The following is an 18,116-nucleotide window of genomic DNA, read 5'->3' as shown; positions in this document are numbered from 1 at the left end:
AATGAGTTCTTGGTTCAGGGTACTTACAGGGGTTAGACAAGGCTGTTATCTTTCACCTTTGGTGTTCGTAGTTTACATGGATCATCTGCTGAAAGGTATAAAATGGCAGGGAGGGATTTAATTAGGTGGAAATGTAGTAAGCAGTCTGGCCTATGCTGACGACTTGGTCTTAATGGCAGATTGTGCCGAAAGTCTGCAGTCTAATATCTTGGAACTTGAAAATATGTGCAATGAGTATGGTATGAAAATTAGCCTTTCAAAGACTAAATTGATGTCAGTAGGTAAGAAATTCAACAGAACTGAATGTCAGATTGGTGATACGAACCTAGAACAGGTCGATAATTTCAAGTATTTAGGTTGTGTGTTCTCCCAGGATGGTAATACACTAAGTGAGATTGAATCAAGGTGTAGTAAAGCTAATGCAGTGAGCTCGCAGTTGCGATCGACAGTATTCTGTAAGAAGGAAGTCAGCTCCCAGATGAAACTATCTTTACATCGATCTGTTTTCGGACCAACTTTGCTTTACGGGAGCGAAAGCTGGGTGGAATCAGGATATCTTTTTCATAAGTTAGAAGTAACAGATATGAAAGAAGCAAGAATGATTGCTGGTACAAACAGGTGGGAACAATGGCAGGAGGGTACTCGGAATGAGGAGGTAAAGGCTAATTTAGGAATGAACTCGATGGATGAAGCTGTACGCATAAACCGGCTTCGGTGGTGGGGTCATGTGAGGCGAATTGAGGAGGATAGATTACCTAGGAAAATAAGGGACTCTGTTATGGAGAGTAAGAGAAGTAGAGGTAGACCAAGACGACAATGGTTAGACTCAGTTTCTAACTATTTAAAGATAAGAGATATAGAACTAAATGAGGTCACAGCACTAGTTGCGAATAGAGGATTGTTGCGATGTTTAGTACATTCACAGAGGCTTGCAGACTGAATGCTGAAAGGCATAAGAGTGTTATGTCACTTTAATTTGTGGATAAATTTGAAACTGAAGTACAGGTAAGTAGAATAAAATTCCCCGGTCATCTGAGTTGTTGTCTTTATCACAAAAATGTCTCTAAAGTTGGTTTGTTGGTTTGTTGGCTGTTTATTTTAAAGGAATTGGATAGTTAAAATGACTAGCATGGTCGGACGGAATTAAGTGGATGAAATTCCAATTTATGAAAGTCTCAGAAATATAGCAGTAAGTTAAGTGACAATTATTTGAATAAAAAAGGTGATGGAGTTTTCAGGACTTAAGGAAAGGAGAAATTTCGAAGAAGAGAGCAGAAAATATAAGTTCAACATAGTGACCGACTTAATAGGTGTTATTTACTTCACGAATTGAAAATTATTCTATTTTAAAGTGTTTTACTAAATGAGTAAAGGTAAATTTAGACACAAAGAAACATTTTATTTCTTTTTTAGATGAAAATAAGGACGGAAGTTCCAAGAGCATTTTGGATTTTTTTAAAAAAATTAGCATACAGTGTCTAATTTAATAGATTTTATTTATTTATGATTTGAAAATTTCTAATTTAAACTCTGTAATAAATGACATAGTAGAGATCGGGCCAGCTAGGAAGACACCCGGTGAGGGGAAGTGTGCGAGTGAGAAAGCAGAGCCGTGGGAGCGAGAACGCTGACTTCCCGTTCTCGCTCAGTGTTGTGGCAACGTACAGTTGACCCAAAATATTTGTTATAACTGACATGTAACACTCGGCAGATTTTCAGTTAGCGGAATTACCTTCTAGCTGTAAATTACAGACATACCTGGCCAAAATTAATTTATTTAAAAGTGTTACAGATGATAGATTTAAAGAGTTAGAACATAATTTAACCTCTTATTACAGTACCAATTTGCGTAGTCCTTATTTTAAATTATAATTTGATGTAAAATTAACTTTACAATGCTGTAGATGTACAGTGTTGAATATGGTTTGCTATAACACCAGGCTTCATAACCTGAGCCACGTCATGTAAAATAACTCGATAATAATAGTATTAATAATAATAATAATAATAATAATAATAATAATAATAATAATACTAATAATAATATAATATACATCAACACACTACAAGAAAATTGAAACACTCTCAGATACGATGCGAAGGAGGAGGATAATTTTTTACGGTCATCTCCTCCTCAGAATGAAATCTAATAGATTAACCAAACAAATCGTTGACTTCTTCCGTAACCCAAAACAAAACTTAACTGTTTTAAATAAACAGAACAGAGCTCGATAGCTGCAGTCGCTTAAGTGCGGCCAGTATCCAGTATTCGGGAGATAGTAGGTTCGAACCCCACTGCTGGCAACCCTGAAAATGGTTTTCCGTGGTTTCCCATTTTCACACCAGGCAAATGGCTGGGGCCACGGCCGCTTCCTTCCAACTCCTAGCCCTTTCCTGTCCCATCGTCACCGTAAGACCTATCTGCGTCGGTGCGACGTAAAGCAACTAGCAAAAAATAAACTGAAAAGGACCTGGCAGAATTAAAATTTACATAAAATTAACTATTCGGTCGAACAGCTAAAGTAATATCTAAAGAGGAAATATAAGGTTCCAAAACAAATCTACATTAAAAGCCAAATCTATTATCACGGAAGACGAAAGGAAACGAAGATCAGAAAGATTTATGAAATACTGGGCACTAAGAAAAGAACAACACACAGAGAAAGAACTGATTCAACATACCCCACAGAGGGTGAAACGAAATAATAATAATAATAATAATAGTAGTAATAATAATAATAATAATAATAATAATAATAATAATTACTTTTGGTATAAGGCGAGAAAGCAGTGTTAAGACTATACGATCGTTTGTCCCTAAATCCTTAATGCCAATATTTTGTTGCTCGCTTGTAAAATAAGAATTGTGACTTAACGATATGACACACATAATTATATAATTGTTCTCAGGTACAGAAACAAAATATAATTCATAAAACGAAACACCATAAAGGGTCTACATATGCTGAGTAAAAGGCAACAATGTATGTATACAAAGATAATTTAAATGGCACTTGAAATAATAAATAATAAAATCATGACACTATATTCACAAAATGAGCATATACTAATTTTATAATGTCCACTACAGCTCTTCAATTCCACTGAGTCCTCCGTCATAACTTCTGTCGTCCTCACCAGATGACGTGTCGTCGGCTCCCAGCTGGATTGCAAAGGACTCCATAACATCTTCAAGAGGTTCCTCATCCCTCATAAAGTCTTTCTCCACCTACTTTGTGCGTTCACATTTACACTTCCAGTCTTCGGCGGATATTGACGCGAATTTCTGTTTAGCGACTTTCTCTACGTCATCAATAGTGAAGGTGACGTAGTGAGAAGCTACCCAGTTCTTCACTTTTGCCCACATTTTTTATGGGGGCAGTCGAAGGACCGAGTGTCCATACTGTTCCACGAATTCATCTAGGACGTAGGTTGTGTGTGCCGGCTTGTGCAATTTGATAAGCTCATAAAGCTCGTGTTTGTACATTGCCTCACGGTGTGGAATGTACCTATTCACTAGCCAGGAGATCGTCACTTTATTACCCGAGCTGGAGTTTGGAGCAAGATCTACTTCTTTCTTGTGATATGACACGTTGTCAATCATGAGAACACTGCGAGGCGGAAGATTAGGAATAAGCATATCTTTCACCCACTTAAAAAAAAAGTTTCACTATTCATGTCATCGTGATAGTCGCCACACTTGCTGCCAGACTTCCAGATTAGCAGACAGTTCTCGATGAAACCCATTTCCCCGCAAACATGTACAACTATAAGCCTTTTTCCTTTTGACATGGGCGCTGATGAACCGGATATTGAATTATCAGACCAGTCTTTGCTGGATATTGGGACGTATGCATATAGGTTTCATCCATATACACTATAGGCCTATCCTCCGCCCGATACTGGGCATTTTTTAAATAAACAAATCTTTTGTATTTTATGTCATTTTTCCGTAAGTACGCGCTTGTTACTGTTAGTTATATTCCAATGATATTCTAATGATCGAAGGATTCGCTTGACACTAGTATTGGATCCTTTGAACTTTAAGTCTTTATCTAACTTTGCACGAATTTTTGAAACTGTAGGTAAACATTTTTCATCTAAATAAAAATTGTTAAGAATACGACGTACAGCATCTTCGTCAAAGTGTTCCAGTGCAGTAATATTTTTTGTGCGCATTCCGTTTTTGATTGGTGTTTCAGACTATCCATAGGTTTTCCTAATTCTTTCGCTTTTCGTTTCTCGCTCTTAATTCGTGCCTCAGAACTTTCTGACACTCCAACAGCTGCTGCTACTCTTTCCTGCACTTTCTTACAACCTATCACGAACTTTTCTTCCATACCTCCATTTCCATAAAGTCTGTAACGTTCAAGATTGCTGCACGAGTCTGACTCTTTGGCACCTTACAATGCAGGCTGCTTTTAACGCCTTCCATACTGTCACAGATAGGCCTAACGTACACCACCAGTAACCACAGTTTCTACACAACAAGAAATTAGAAAGCAGCGCGCGACAGCTGAGTGTAAGCTTATGCACTGAACTGTCCTTGTAGCGGGAGCTCTGTTAGGAGGGGATGCGCTACGCGGGATAGTCCAAAGTGCGCATGCGCTCCCAGACATCTTCTTAGCTGGCCCGATCTCTAAGTAAGTAAAAGATGAAACACAAAGAAATATTTTAACAATTTCAAGATTTATATATAATTGTTCTGTTGACAAGTATATTTGTACCAATGTACCAAGTCCAAAGATTAATTGATCTTTTGGCACCGCTGAAGAAGAAAGTAGTTAGCTCTTGAAACATGTACGGTAATTAAGTATAATAAAATATGTAAAGTACTGACAGGGCGAAAAAGTGTTCTACAGAAATTTGAGTCAAATTTTTCTCGCCGGTGACTCTAAACGTCAGACTCCAACTCTCGCGGACCCAACTATAATGAAGTCAAAATTACAATCTTTCAGAAAGTGGATTGCCATCCGCATCTTTAAGCACCCAGAGGTTGCGAATTTTGAACTAGCACTTTTGAGTTTCGACTCCATCATTCAACTTCGTCGAAGTGTTTCAAAATGGTGGTCAAAGTCATTCCTCCTGATTCCTCCCGGTCACATATGGTTGAGTGTAACCTCCAATTCATTGGATAAGAGTGTGACCAGAAAATAGAGTTTAGTAACCCGCTGCTCGAAATAAAAGACTTCTACTAACATTTGTTTTAGAAGGAGTGTAATCTGCAATAATACTTGGATATTTTTAGTGGCCCCCATGCATATGTTTTCATATTTGTTGTTCGGTTCTTTCACACCTTTGAGTGCACTTGTTATTTTTTTAGTCCCAGCAGAAAAGGTTTTCACATTTGTTCTCTTATGTTTTTCATACCTTTTAATACTTCCCCCTCATCTTTAGAAATGTTAGATATAGTTTTCACTATATCCACAGATACACAATGTCAAATGCCCTCATGTCGGAAAAAATTGCATCTAGTTTTTCCATATCCCTGTTGGAGTTTTTATTCGTATATTCAGTAGTACGTTTTCTCGCTTAACACGGTGGGATTTTAGAGCATATGTTTGAAGTTCACCAAAAAAAAAAGCTAAAATCTGGAGAAATAATAGAAAAATCGGGAGGCGGGAAAAAATGTCGAAAAGCGGGAGTCTCCCGCCTAAATCAGGAAAATGGCAGGTATGTACATATGAAAGAAAATGATAAATGAGCAAGTTCCCAGTGAAATACGAGCAGGAATAAGCAACATTTTGCACACAAGACTGTGCTGAGGCCATACGATGATTATTATTATTATTATTATTATTATTATTGTGGTGCTGAGATATGGAAGAAAAACTGGAGAAATTGGAATCTTGCTGTACATATCCAGCAACGTTGAAGAGAAAAACATATGTGTGTTTTAAGTGTGAGTTGTCAGTTTGTAATCTACTAAAAAAATTTGCACCAGTTGCATCGAGGACGAATGAGCGTCACATCATCAGTACAGAACTTCAGTGCCAGAATGGTAGGTTCCAAAGTTTGCTGCATGTTTTCATTTATATGATTATATTTTAATGCACTTGTTTTGCTCTGGATCAGTGAAAAGTGATCTGTTTGGTAAATTTGAAAATTTTTAGTGATGACAACAATCAAGGTGAAATATAAGAGGATGTCTACGTACTATCAGTGAAAAAGACGGCAAAATATATTTAATTTTTGCATTATTAGATCCTACAAAAATTCATATTGCAAGTGATTATTACATGATGAATCCAATAAAATAATGATAGTACTTGTATAAAATGTCAAATGTTTCTTATTGAGGTCTCAGAGACCTCGTCACCAGTTATGTTCCGAATTCTGCACATTATCAGTTAAAGTATACATCAGTGCTTATCCTTGTCTTTGTTATTGTGCTTTTTTGCTTTCGTTTTCGTAACGAAATACAGTTCTTTTAACTGTTTTGGAGTCTATCCTCCTGTTTGGCTGGATGCATTGAAGTCCTCCCAAGACTTTTTTTTTTCTTCTTTTTCTTCATATTCTCAATCACTTCTTTTCTTTGAAGAACATGGCCTATTGACAAGTTCCTCTCGAAAGGACTGAACTTTTTGCGTGTTTAGAATATATGACATTACTGTATTGTGCCACACCAAATAGCTATCATTTATTGACTACATATAACAGCATTACGATTGAGATGACATTGTAGATTTGCCAACCAATTTTAATTACAGAAAACTTCTCCTAGTAAAAGTAACTAGATATTACCCCACCCTACCCAAAAAAAACCCACTAAAAATATTTATGTAGAGACATCTATTGGAGAACAAGGATTCTATACACGACAAAATCTGTACTGTTTATTGCCAGGGCTTATGAATCTGGATTTAAGTTTCCGGAAACTCATTAAAGTTACCAGCACAGTAAAAGTTACAAGCACATTTAGGTAACGCACAGGTAACTGTGGTGTACCGGAAACCAGCCATTAAATATCTGGAATGTTTGTTGGGATATTCTTACCTATAGTAAATTCTTTGAATTTACATGTCTTTCCCCACTTGAGACGGTCTTTTTGGATATTATTTATCACTAAACCTAACATCTTACAAAATACTTTCTAATTCAATTCCATGATTTATATAATTTTTTTTGTTAGGGGCTTTACATCGCACCGACACAGATAGGTCTTATGGCGATGATGGGATAGGAAAGGCCTAGGAGTTGGAAGGAAGCGGCCGTGGCCTTAATTAAGGTACAGCCCCAGCATTTGCCTGGTGTGAAAATGGGAAACCACGGAAAACCATTTTCAGGGCTGCCGATAGTGGGATTCGAACCTACTATTTCCCGGATGCAAGCTCACAGCCGCGCACCTCTACGCACACGGCCAACTCGCCCGGTATGCTTTATATAAACAAAACAATTAAATTTCATTTACTCCCTAATTCATAAAATATATCATAACATGAAGAAGCAACCCTCTCCAATGGAGATAAGGCAGGATCAACAACAATCCCCTTCGTCCCTTGCCCTCTCTGCAGAACTGAGTACAATGCCGACACAAACTTTCCATTCCACTACGGAAGCAGTGTTTGGAAGCAACAGAATACTCCATAACTGCTTAGACACTGTAAGTACAAAAACATTTCTATAAGTTAATAAGGAGACTTTTTAATACAGTACTACTACAATCATAATTTGTTGTTACTTGTTCATAATATCACCAACTCTCAATCACTGACAAGTTTATGCAACGAAAACAATATTGTAAACACATACACATGATTTGAAGCGCTTTGATAGAATCTGAAGATGAACTTGTAGAAGAAAACATGTCATTCTTTGTTTAATAGTGTGTATTTTTTCTTACAGGTATGTTAGGTGTGTTATAAGTTAATCAGTGTATTTCACTGACTGAAAAACCTTAAAGTTACGTTAAGTTGACAAATTGGAGGGAAAGTGTTGTTGAAGTTGATAGTTGTAAGTACTTAGGTGTTACTATTAGAAAAGGCTTCAATTGGTCAGAACAAGTGGAAAGTGTAGTTAAGAAATCCTGGAGATTGTTACATCTTATTATGCAGAATCTCAAGAAAGCTAATTCTGATGCCAAAAGCTAATAAATGCTTTGCAAGATCGATTCTCGAATACGGATCTGCGTACTGGGATCTGCATGATTTTTTTTTTTAAATAAATGCGTTTTGTAACTGGGAATAGGAAGAATACTAGTAATTGGGAAAGTCTTGAATCTAGAAGAACTAGAGCTTGCCTGTGTGGTATTTAGACTAAACAGGAAGGGCTGCCTGGAATAGTCTTAGGAAAATGTTGGAACCTACCTCATACTTATCGAAAAGTGATCATAAGCATAAAATTAGGGCCAGAAACCAGCATATGGACACGGGCAAGTTTTCCTTCATAAACAGGACTACAGGTGAACCTCGATTATACATTCCCAGAGACTACGTTTTCCCATATCATTCGTTCAAATTACCTGGTCCCGGGAGAATCCTAATTAAATCACGTTGTAAAAATCCTGCATTATCCGTTCCTCGAAGAAATAATTTCCCGGATCAACCGTCCAGAAATTTTAGTCCCATCAATGCTAAATCCTCGATCATGCGTTTTTCAATAAACTGTATCTCACGAAAGGACGGCTACGGTATACTTACAGATCTTGATGTTAACGTCCAGTCATTGCGTTAATTTGAGAAAGTACTGTACTGGAAGAGCGATCGGCAGTGAACTTGGATAAGGGACCGTCTTAGCATCGCATTCGGGTGGTATTGCTTAGAGAATCCTTGGAAATCCTAAAGCAGAGAGTGTCCACAAGAATAGGAAGGAGACAGAGCGCATTTTGACAGCTGAACAAGTTTCATCAATGTTCGTACCTCCAAAACCTTATGTCCAGGGTTAGATGTTTATTTTTTTACTTTTTTCGAGTGTATCACCGAACAGGTTTCCGGCATTTCCCTCAGGGCACTGAATAGTCACTGGGCTTTCAGACAGGAATCGAAATTGCTCCTTCTTAAGTAACACAAATTTAGTATTTAAATATTATCGTATACGATTATGTTATCGAGACCAAAACACATGTTGTAACTTACATACATAATGCCATGGGAGGTTTTGGGATTGCCTATTACTGTTTTCGTCCTAATATAAGACTGGGAGTTTCACGTTTTTGTGTTAAAATGTTATAAAAACCGCAGGCGTTTTATTTGCGCATGTTACATTTAAAAACTTTGTACAATTTTGCACTCGTATATACTTCTACAGCGAGCATGCTTTCCGGCTCAAGGTCGCGAACAATCGTAATTTCGGATGTGTTAATGATATTTTTTCTCATTCCAATTTGATTGTAGTTACTGACGGGCAGAATTGAATATAATGCATTTGAGAACTTGAGGATCGATACTTACATTCAAAACCATATTATCGAGTCTAACATAACCTTTAAAAGTCGACGTGGACCTAATTTAAGCGGTACAAGATTTCCATAAACTGACTACGAACAGTACGGTACACTGGTGACCAAATTACAATGGAAGATGAAGAAAACAAAAAGGATTTCGCCATCATGTCGGGCGCTTTTGTATCTAATGTGCTTTATTTCATTAGATTAGGGAATTAAAAACTACTTTTGGTCAATTGTTGTTTGACTTGGCATTACGGGTATTAGATTTTTCAAAGAGTTTGGCTGATCATAGTTGCTGAACTGAAAGAAGTTTTCAGAGGAAACTGATGAAGTTTCCCCGGTAAAAATTAATGTAAAGTTTCGAGATTTTTTTAAGTCGCGTACCGGTAATTAATGTTTGAAGTTGGCCCTGCGGTCTAACTTGCCTGCCTCTCACCCGGAGGGCCCGGGTTCGATTACCGGCCAGGTCAGGCATTTTTACCTGGATATGAGGGCTCTTTCCAGGTTCACTCATTCAACGATTACCTTTAATTGAAGAGCTATTTAACTGTAAGATGGCGACCCCGCTCTTGAGCGATAGGAGTGACGGCCAAGAGGATTCGTCACATTGATCATGCGTCACCTCGTAATCTGCAGGCCTTCGGACCAAGGGCGGTCGCTTGGTAAGCGGAAGGCCCGTTGGGGCTATAGTTTAGTTTGGTTTAGCGGTGTTTGTAGGATTATGAGTACTGTATACATAATTCAATTTTGTGATGTTCAGCCAAACCGTTGATGGTTCAATCATTCCTGGATTTTCCGTTTTCCTATGTACGTTTTTTCCTCCGCGGCCCCGCCAAAAACGGAGAATCGAGGTTTCACTGTATAAGGGATTGGAATATATTACCTGCAGCAGTCTTTGATAGATTCCCTTTCTGTATCAAGTCATTCAAGTCATTCAGTGCTAGTATAAAGTGAAAAGTAAAAGTTGTAAATTACGAAAAGTGAATTTGTGATTTTCTACTTTGTTTAGAATGTGAAACTAGTAGTTTTTCTTGTGGTATTCTCTTTCTAGGGAATTGCTTGTTGTACTTATGTCGTAGTTATTGTTGCTGTTGTTGTTGTTGTTGGGTAATTACCTATGTTTTTAACTTTATCATCACTTGTAATGTTAAGCTAGTAGTAAGCTCAATCTATAGTACTGTAAGCCGTAGTGTTAAGCACTGGAAATACTTAAGTAGTGTATGAAATTTTATATGATGATGCTGGATTTAGAATGTTAAAGTAGTAGTATTTCTTGTAATATTTTCTTTCCATGGAATTGCTTGTTGTACTCTTGTTGTTTGTTTGTTTGTTTGTTGTTGTGTAATTATGTTTACTTTATTATTACACTACTGTAGGTGACCACTGCCACTGGGATATTACCCATTTGCAATGTATTTGTTAATAATAATAATAATAATAATAATAATAATAATAATAATAATAATAATAATAATAATAATAATAATAATAATAATAATAATAATAATAATAAATATTGGAAAATATGGCTTCCTTCTTAAATTAATAGTTTCCATCTATGCCAGATATCACCATGGAGACTTACGGCTGTTGGTATTGCCCAGAACGCTGACAACCTTAAGACTCCACGGTGATTTCTGGCATATACAAACTTCAAATTTGCTTTAACGTAAAATCTGAAACATGCTAATTACGATAGAAATGCTTTGAACCAGCGGTTTCTGATAAAGAAATAGTGTTACAAAAATTTTGTAAACTTTGGGCTGAGAAGACTTGGAAGTAAGGAGATAAGCTGCTCGGCTAAGCATTATGTTCTCTGAGCTGTCAATGGAGAGATGGCATGCAATGACATTAGCAGAAGAATAAGCTTGAGTGGAGCTTTTAAAGGTCGGAAGGATCATAACATGAATATAATGTTGGAATTCAAGGGGACAAATTGGGGTAAATATTCATTCATAGGAAGATAAATTAGGGAACAGAATACTTTACCAAAGGAAATGTTCAATTAATTTCCATACTCTTAGAAAATATATAAGAAAAGACCAGGTAAACAAAATATAGGGAATCTACCACCTGAGTGCCAACCCTAAATGCAAACTGATGATTGATTGTTGAAAAATCAGTACTTACCATAAGACTTTACCTTCCGGCCTGACTTAGAACGTTTTGAACTATGACCTATAAATATAAAACAGCGCAATTAGTACTCAAGTACACAAAGAAAACAAAGAATTTGCAATATTTATGTCAAAGAAATGTATATATAAATTATCTCCCTCCTGAAGTGTGTTAAAAATTTTGAAAGCAGTCCCATTTCATGGGCTTCATTCCTTTCTTAACTCCTCTATATTACTGTTACATGCCAGCCCCGTGGTAGCCCCTTTCGGTACTTCCAGGAAGGGGCTGGCGACAGACGACCTGGAATCTCCCAGCCGACTTGTGGGGTGGGGTCAGCCTTTCCGTGTATTGTTCTCGGCAGCCTGCTTACCTGCGAGTTCCTTGGAGATTCAACGGGAATGTTCTGCCTGTAGTGACATCGTCCAATTCCTGGATCATACCACGCGAGCTATAAAAAGGGAGCCTAGTCGTGGCCGTTAATAGAGCAAACGCCTGAAAAGCCATACATCCAATTTTTGATCTGATTTTTGATATGCTCTATTGGTGGAAAAATATCTAATTCCCTTCATGGGAATTTAGTATTACCATTTGGAATTGCTAGGCGGGCATTAATTCCATTGTGGAGTTTTATCTCCCGTATGCAGTTATCAGACTGTGCCACATAAGAGGCTTCTGATAAGTTCACCTGCATACACCCCAGCATCAGTGGGTAGGGTCTGACACATCCCACTCTGACGAGTCTAGTGTCAGACCTAAGACGAAATTCTGGTTAATAGAGCAAACGCCTGAAAAGCCATACATCCAATTTTTGATCTGGTTGTTGTGGTGTCGGAGAGACCAGTGTGTAGGTGCAGGCGACAGAATGAAAGACTGTACTGTGTGTTCGTGTAACTTTGTGTACTGAGGATTACCATGAGCCAGCGAGGAAATGCGCTATTGCGAGTCCCCCTCGTGTGTGCTTCTACAATTGTAGGGGTTAACCTTGGTTACCCTCTTCAATTGAAGATCCTCTGAGTGGTGAGGGGGACTAGTAGCTCCTTTCTTGCGATGCCGAATGGATCCCTACTGGGTAACCATTCGGTATACAAGGGGGAGGAAAATAAAGCGCCACCCAACCCTAAGGTGTAACGCGACCCGTGCCGATGGGGTGCATGGCACATGGGAGATGTGTCCTGAACGGAGCCTTCGAGATACTTGGCGCCCTCTCGAAGTAAGTAGCCTTACCCGGGTATGCGGGGCTCTGCCTGGGCGGACATATATTTCCCTAGCTACTCGTGGGACCTAAATGAGTACCGTAGCTACCCATAAACCGGAAAGCTCTTCTGGGGCCTCCGAGAGGAACACCAGTTCAGCAACAACCGATGGGGACTCTTCGGAGATACCCTCGGACAGCACGACCTCGACAGTAAGAGAGCTTACTCTAGAGGTGAGCAATCTACTAATCCAGAAGAAAAAGAAGAAACAGTGCTCCAGCGCTGAGAAGAGGAGGTATAAGAAGGCTTTAAAGGCCCGGGAACAGGCCAAAGAGGGCCTAACTCCTGGAGCTGAGAGGCCTTCTACTGCCACGACAGCGACGACTGCGGGGATATTCAATGGGCACAAGAGGCGGGACCCTGAAAAGGGCTCTGCTTCTAGGGCACAGAGACTCCACCCACCAAGATGCTAGTGGGGAAACTATTTCTGTCGGGTGCAACCCCAGAAGAAGATCGGCAGACTCACAAAAAACCCAAGGTGGAGTATGCTAGGATAGCTAAAGCTGGGATCAGGATGGCCATAGTACCTGTAGGATATCCTGACCAGCAGCTAACCAAGAAACAGGTGGAATCTGTGGCGGAGGCTATCACCAATCTGACAGACGAGCTTCCGGAGCAGGGGCCCCATTAAGCCTCAGTTCCTGGACGGCTATCTGTCGAGAGGTGCGTCTGTCATTATCGCAGAGAATGATGAGACTGTAGCATGGCTTTCTAGTCTTGTTACAGGTATACAACCATGGGAAGGAGCCAGGCTCACAATTGTGGGCATGGATAAACTCCTTTCCTATAAGAGAGTCATGGTCTGGATACCAGGATAACCAAAGGACAATAACTTCCTTTTGGGAAGAATGGCACGCCAGAACCATGGCTTAAATCCCAACAGCTGGAGGGTCTACAACCGCAAGGAGGAGAAGAGAGGTGTCCGACTTGTGGTCAGCATGGACCTTCACCTTGGTGGAGGGCAAGCGCGACAAGCAGAGGACCAACCCCACCACAGACAACACTGAGACCAGCAGGGGCGAAGAGCGGGAGCCCGGACAGGAACCAGGGCCAGCCAAGCCTCAAGATTCATCGCGGGAGACGGAGCTGCACGTTCCGGAGACCGCATAAGGTAACGTATTGCATGAAAGTAAGGAATGATTACTTTCATACAGGCAAACATATAACATTGTATAGCGGCCTCTAGGTACTTATCAGAAGTATCCAGAAAGGCATGTTTTCGGTCACCCTGATACAAGAACCCTGGCTTAGACAGGGGCATATCATGGGACTAAAATGTGCAGGCTTCACTCTATTCAGTGAAGTAGCAGAGGAAAAGCCTACAGCATGTATACTAGTTAAGGATCATAACACTTGGGCTATACCAGGCTTCATTAATAGAGACCTTGTAGCAGTTCTAGCGAGATATGAAGAGGGTGGACAGCCAAGAGACCTGGTTGTCTGTTCTGCATATTTCCCAGGAGATTCGGAACCTCCACCCCCGCCGGAGGAGTTCAAGAGACTGGTGATATACTGTAGGAAACAAGGACTAAACCTCATAGTAGGATGTAACGCCAATGCTCATCACAGCATTTGGGGAAGTAAACACACAAACCAAAGGGGAGAGCATTTCATAGAATTTCTATGTACAACTGATCTTGAGATCATGAACATAGGTGATACCTCTACCTTCATCAATAACAGGAGTGAGGGGATCATAGATCTTACCCTGGGTTCCATGGGAATCATACAGGAATTTAAAGACTGGAAAGTTTCTTTGGAGCCTTCCTTGTCAGACCATAGACATATTGTGTTTCATATAGAGGGCTCCTTCAAGATCCCACCTTATAGAAACCCTAGACGAACCAATTGGATGTCTTTCAGGGAGGACGTGAGGAGGGGACTGAAAGGAGGACCCCCAAATATAATTAAGAAAAAAGAGGAGCTGGAGCTCAGTGTGAGCTTTCTCACACAGACACTAGTTACCTCTTATGAATTAAACTGCCCAGTCGTTAAGGCAAAAAGAGTAACAGGAAGCTTCAAGTGGAATAGTTATCTTGAACACCTGAGGAGAAACACATGAAGGCTCTGGAATACAGTAAAACCTCGTTAATTCGAAGTCGTTGGGACTCAAAAATCGGACTTCGAATTACGTGATTTCGAATTAACCGCCAATTCGCAATTGAGAAGTACCAACCCTTGCCGTGTTACAAAATATTATAAGGCCCGTTACTGCATGCAGTTAACCTTGATTCACAGTTTATACCTTTCAAATGCCATGAAAAAAGAACTATTTCCGAAATGTATCCAAGAAGGTGCATTTACAGTATTCAAATAATGCACTCGGATATCTCACTGGTAAACATAACCTCACACAGCTAAAGAAAGAAAAAAAAAGCACGATTCAAAGACGAGGAGATATCTATGCTGGCTCCCATGTGCAAGTGCTTTATTAATTGGATTTCTATACTGTATGCATTTTAGATGCCTTGTATTTACACAGAAAGTACCCGATGCCCTTAAAATCGAACTTTCCTATGACTCTGTCCTTGTACGATTTCCTGCCATGGCACTTCTCTCGTACTTCAGAAATGTAAACACTTGCCGCGTCACAAAGTATTAAGACCCATTAATACATGCAATCACCTCGATTCACAGTTCAAACCTTTCAAATGCCATGGAAAAAGCTATTTCCGAAATGTATCCAACAAGGTGCATTTACAATGTTCAAATAATGCACTTGGATAAATCACTGACAAACATAACCTCACGCAACGAAAGAAAAAATTCGCACAATTCAAAGACGAGGATAAATTATGCCGGTTCCCCTGTGCAAATGCATTATTTATTGGATTTCTGTACTGTTTGCATTTTTAGATGCTTTGTAGGCCTACTGGCATGGAAAGTGCCCGACGCCCTTAAAACATTGTAGCTTATCGAACTTTCCTATGACGAGGGGATAAAGTATCTCGCTTCCATGTGCATTGCAACGCACTACTATGACCCCCATCCCTCACCCTTGTACGATTTCCCGGCTGACAATTTCTCCTTTAAAACCACAAGACCGTTTGGGCTCGAATTAAAATAAAGCAATGCAGTTTCACCGGCAATGACAATATTGTTCGGTGCCTACGAATTTATTATATGAGCTACGTTTTTCGTGTACTGTCGGCATCGCCAGTGTTCGCGGATTCTAGTTTCCCGCACACTGCCTGTTGCGTGATATTACGGCGTTCCTTAAAAGGTTGAATACAAAAGAATTCCGATTTCATTCAACTTAGCAATCATGAAGCGCACTGTAGACCCACCGAAGTGAGTGTAAGTGCGGAAAGCTACCCCTCCACGTTCCGGAACGCGCGTTCTATTATGACGCGGAACGGAAAAATACCGAGTTGAAATTACTCTGTAACACTGTAACATACTATTGTTTTAAAATGTAAAGGCAGTTTCGAATTAAAAGTCTGAATTTCGGTAATGGGGCCGACATTGTACTTCGAATTACGAATTATCCGTATTTCCGTATTGAAATAACATGGAAAACTGTATCTCATGTTTCCGGGAACGAGAGCTTCTTCGAATTAGGCGGGATTTTGAATTAACCGATTTCGAATTATCGAGGTTCTACTGTAAATACTGGGAACTTCAGGATCAAGAAAGCCTAGATTCTTATAAAGAATCACAAAGAAGGTACAAGTCAGAAGTCAAAAAGGCTTCTAGGAAATCTTGGAGACAGTTTTGTGACTCCACTGAAAGTCAACACGAAGCGGTAAGGCTTCATAAAATTCTAACCTTGGATGGAAGGGCAAGGCTGGGCTCACTGGAGTCACCTTCGGGTGGATATACATCCACAGAGAGGGAGACCCTGAACTTACTGCTTGATGCCCACTTTCCAGGTTCAGCAGTCACGAATAGTGAAGTAGAATCGAGTGGATCCTTCAGACCTGATAGAAGTGGCTGAAAGGAAGCCGCAGAGATTGTTACCCCAACAAGGGTGAAGTGGGCATTAGAATGTTCTGCCCCCTACAAAAGCCCAGGAATGGATGGGATCTTCCTGGCGCTTCTTCAGGAAGCGGGTGGGGTCCTTATACCATACCTGGTCAGAATTTTTAGAGCCTGTCTCACTATGGGGTACGTGTACTCCTTGCGGCGTCAGGCGAAGGTAGTGTATATACCCACACCCGGAAGGTCTTCACATACTAGACCTAAGGATTATAGACCCATCAGTCTAACATCTTTTCTTCTTAAGACCTTGGAAAGACTGGTGGATAGACATATCAGGGAGAAAGTATTAAGAGACTGACCCCTGCATCCTCATCAACATGCATTTCAACCAGGGAAGTCGGTTGAGACGGCACTACACCAACTAGTTTCTAGGCTGGAGAGTGCCTTGGATCAGCAATAACTTGCAATGGTTGTATTCCTAGATATAGAAGGGGCCTTTAACTACACACCTTTGGACTCCATAGAACTTAGTCTAGAGAGAAGAGGATGCTCATAAAATGGATTATGGCCTCACTGCAGGGCCGTCAAGTTCTGTTTACCCTCAACGCAGTAATGTTGAGAGCTAATATAGACAGGGGTTGTCCACAGGGCGGAGTATTATCACCAACATTATGGTGTCTGGTAGTGGATGAACTACTTACCAGGTTAAATGTTGGAGGAATTTACGCCCAAGGCTATGCAGATGACATTAGCCTGATGGCGATGGGAAATTTCCCCAGTACGGTTTCACAGCTCGTACAGAGCTCCCTATGTAGGGTGGAAAGATGGTGCCACGACACGGACTTGTCAGTTAATCCCGACGAGACGGAGCTCGTGGTATTTACCAGCAGGAGGAGGCTAGACGGACTGTCGGAGCCTTTCCTATTTGGGAAAAAATTAGTTAAGACAACCTCAGTTAAGTACCTAGGGGTAATCCTTAAGGCAAGACGGAGTTGGAAGAAACATATAGACCATAAGGTGGATAAGGCTCGCAATATTATGTGGGCCTGTCGGAGGGCCGTCTGAAAGACTAGGGGCCTAGGACCTAAGGTGGTCCAGTGGCTCTATATTTCTATTGTACGGCTCACGATCACCTACGCATCTTTAGTCTGGTGGCCAGGTTCGGAGAGTAAAACTGTTACCACCAAGTTAAACAGTGTCCAAAGACTTGCGTGTCTAGGAATAACAGGGGCACTGGATACTACACCATTATGTGCAATGGAGGCCATCCTAGGTCTTCCCCCCTTACATTTATATGTTAAGGAAATAGCGGGAATGAGTGCCTACCGCCTCTGGTCACTCGGAGGATGGTCCTTCAAGAATCCGAATAGAGGTCATGCCTCTAATTCTTACAAGGCTTCACCAGACCTGCCCTACGACGATGATGAAGCCTAGTTTTA

General features: G+C 40.2%; 1 protein-coding gene across 4 annotated transcripts in view; it reads right to left on the bottom strand.

The window, feature by feature from the left end:
* The window catches only part of LOC136864111 (YTH domain-containing protein 1), a 541,394-nt gene that overhangs the window by 235,002 nt on the left and 288,276 nt on the right, over positions 1-18,116 (bottom strand). For all 4 annotated transcript variants that reach the window (XR_010859272.2, XR_010859271.2, XM_067140687.2 and 1 more), the window contains one exon: positions 11,516-11,563. Coding sequence is in view for 2 of the 4 variants with exons in the window: in XM_067140687.2 (XP_066996788.2) it covers positions 11,516-11,563 (48 nt within the window). In the remaining 2 variants the exon portion in view is untranslated. The remainder of the gene's footprint in view (positions 1-11,515; positions 11,564-18,116) is intronic.

This window comes from Anabrus simplex, chromosome 2 (genome assembly GCF_040414725.1).
Source record: "Anabrus simplex isolate iqAnaSimp1 chromosome 2, ASM4041472v1, whole genome shotgun sequence".
In the NCBI taxonomy this organism is placed as follows: Eukaryota; Metazoa; Arthropoda; class Insecta; order Orthoptera; family Tettigoniidae; genus Anabrus; species Anabrus simplex.
The sequence above is the reverse complement of the archived record's forward strand: the minus strand, read 5'-3'. Positions and strand labels throughout refer to the sequence as shown.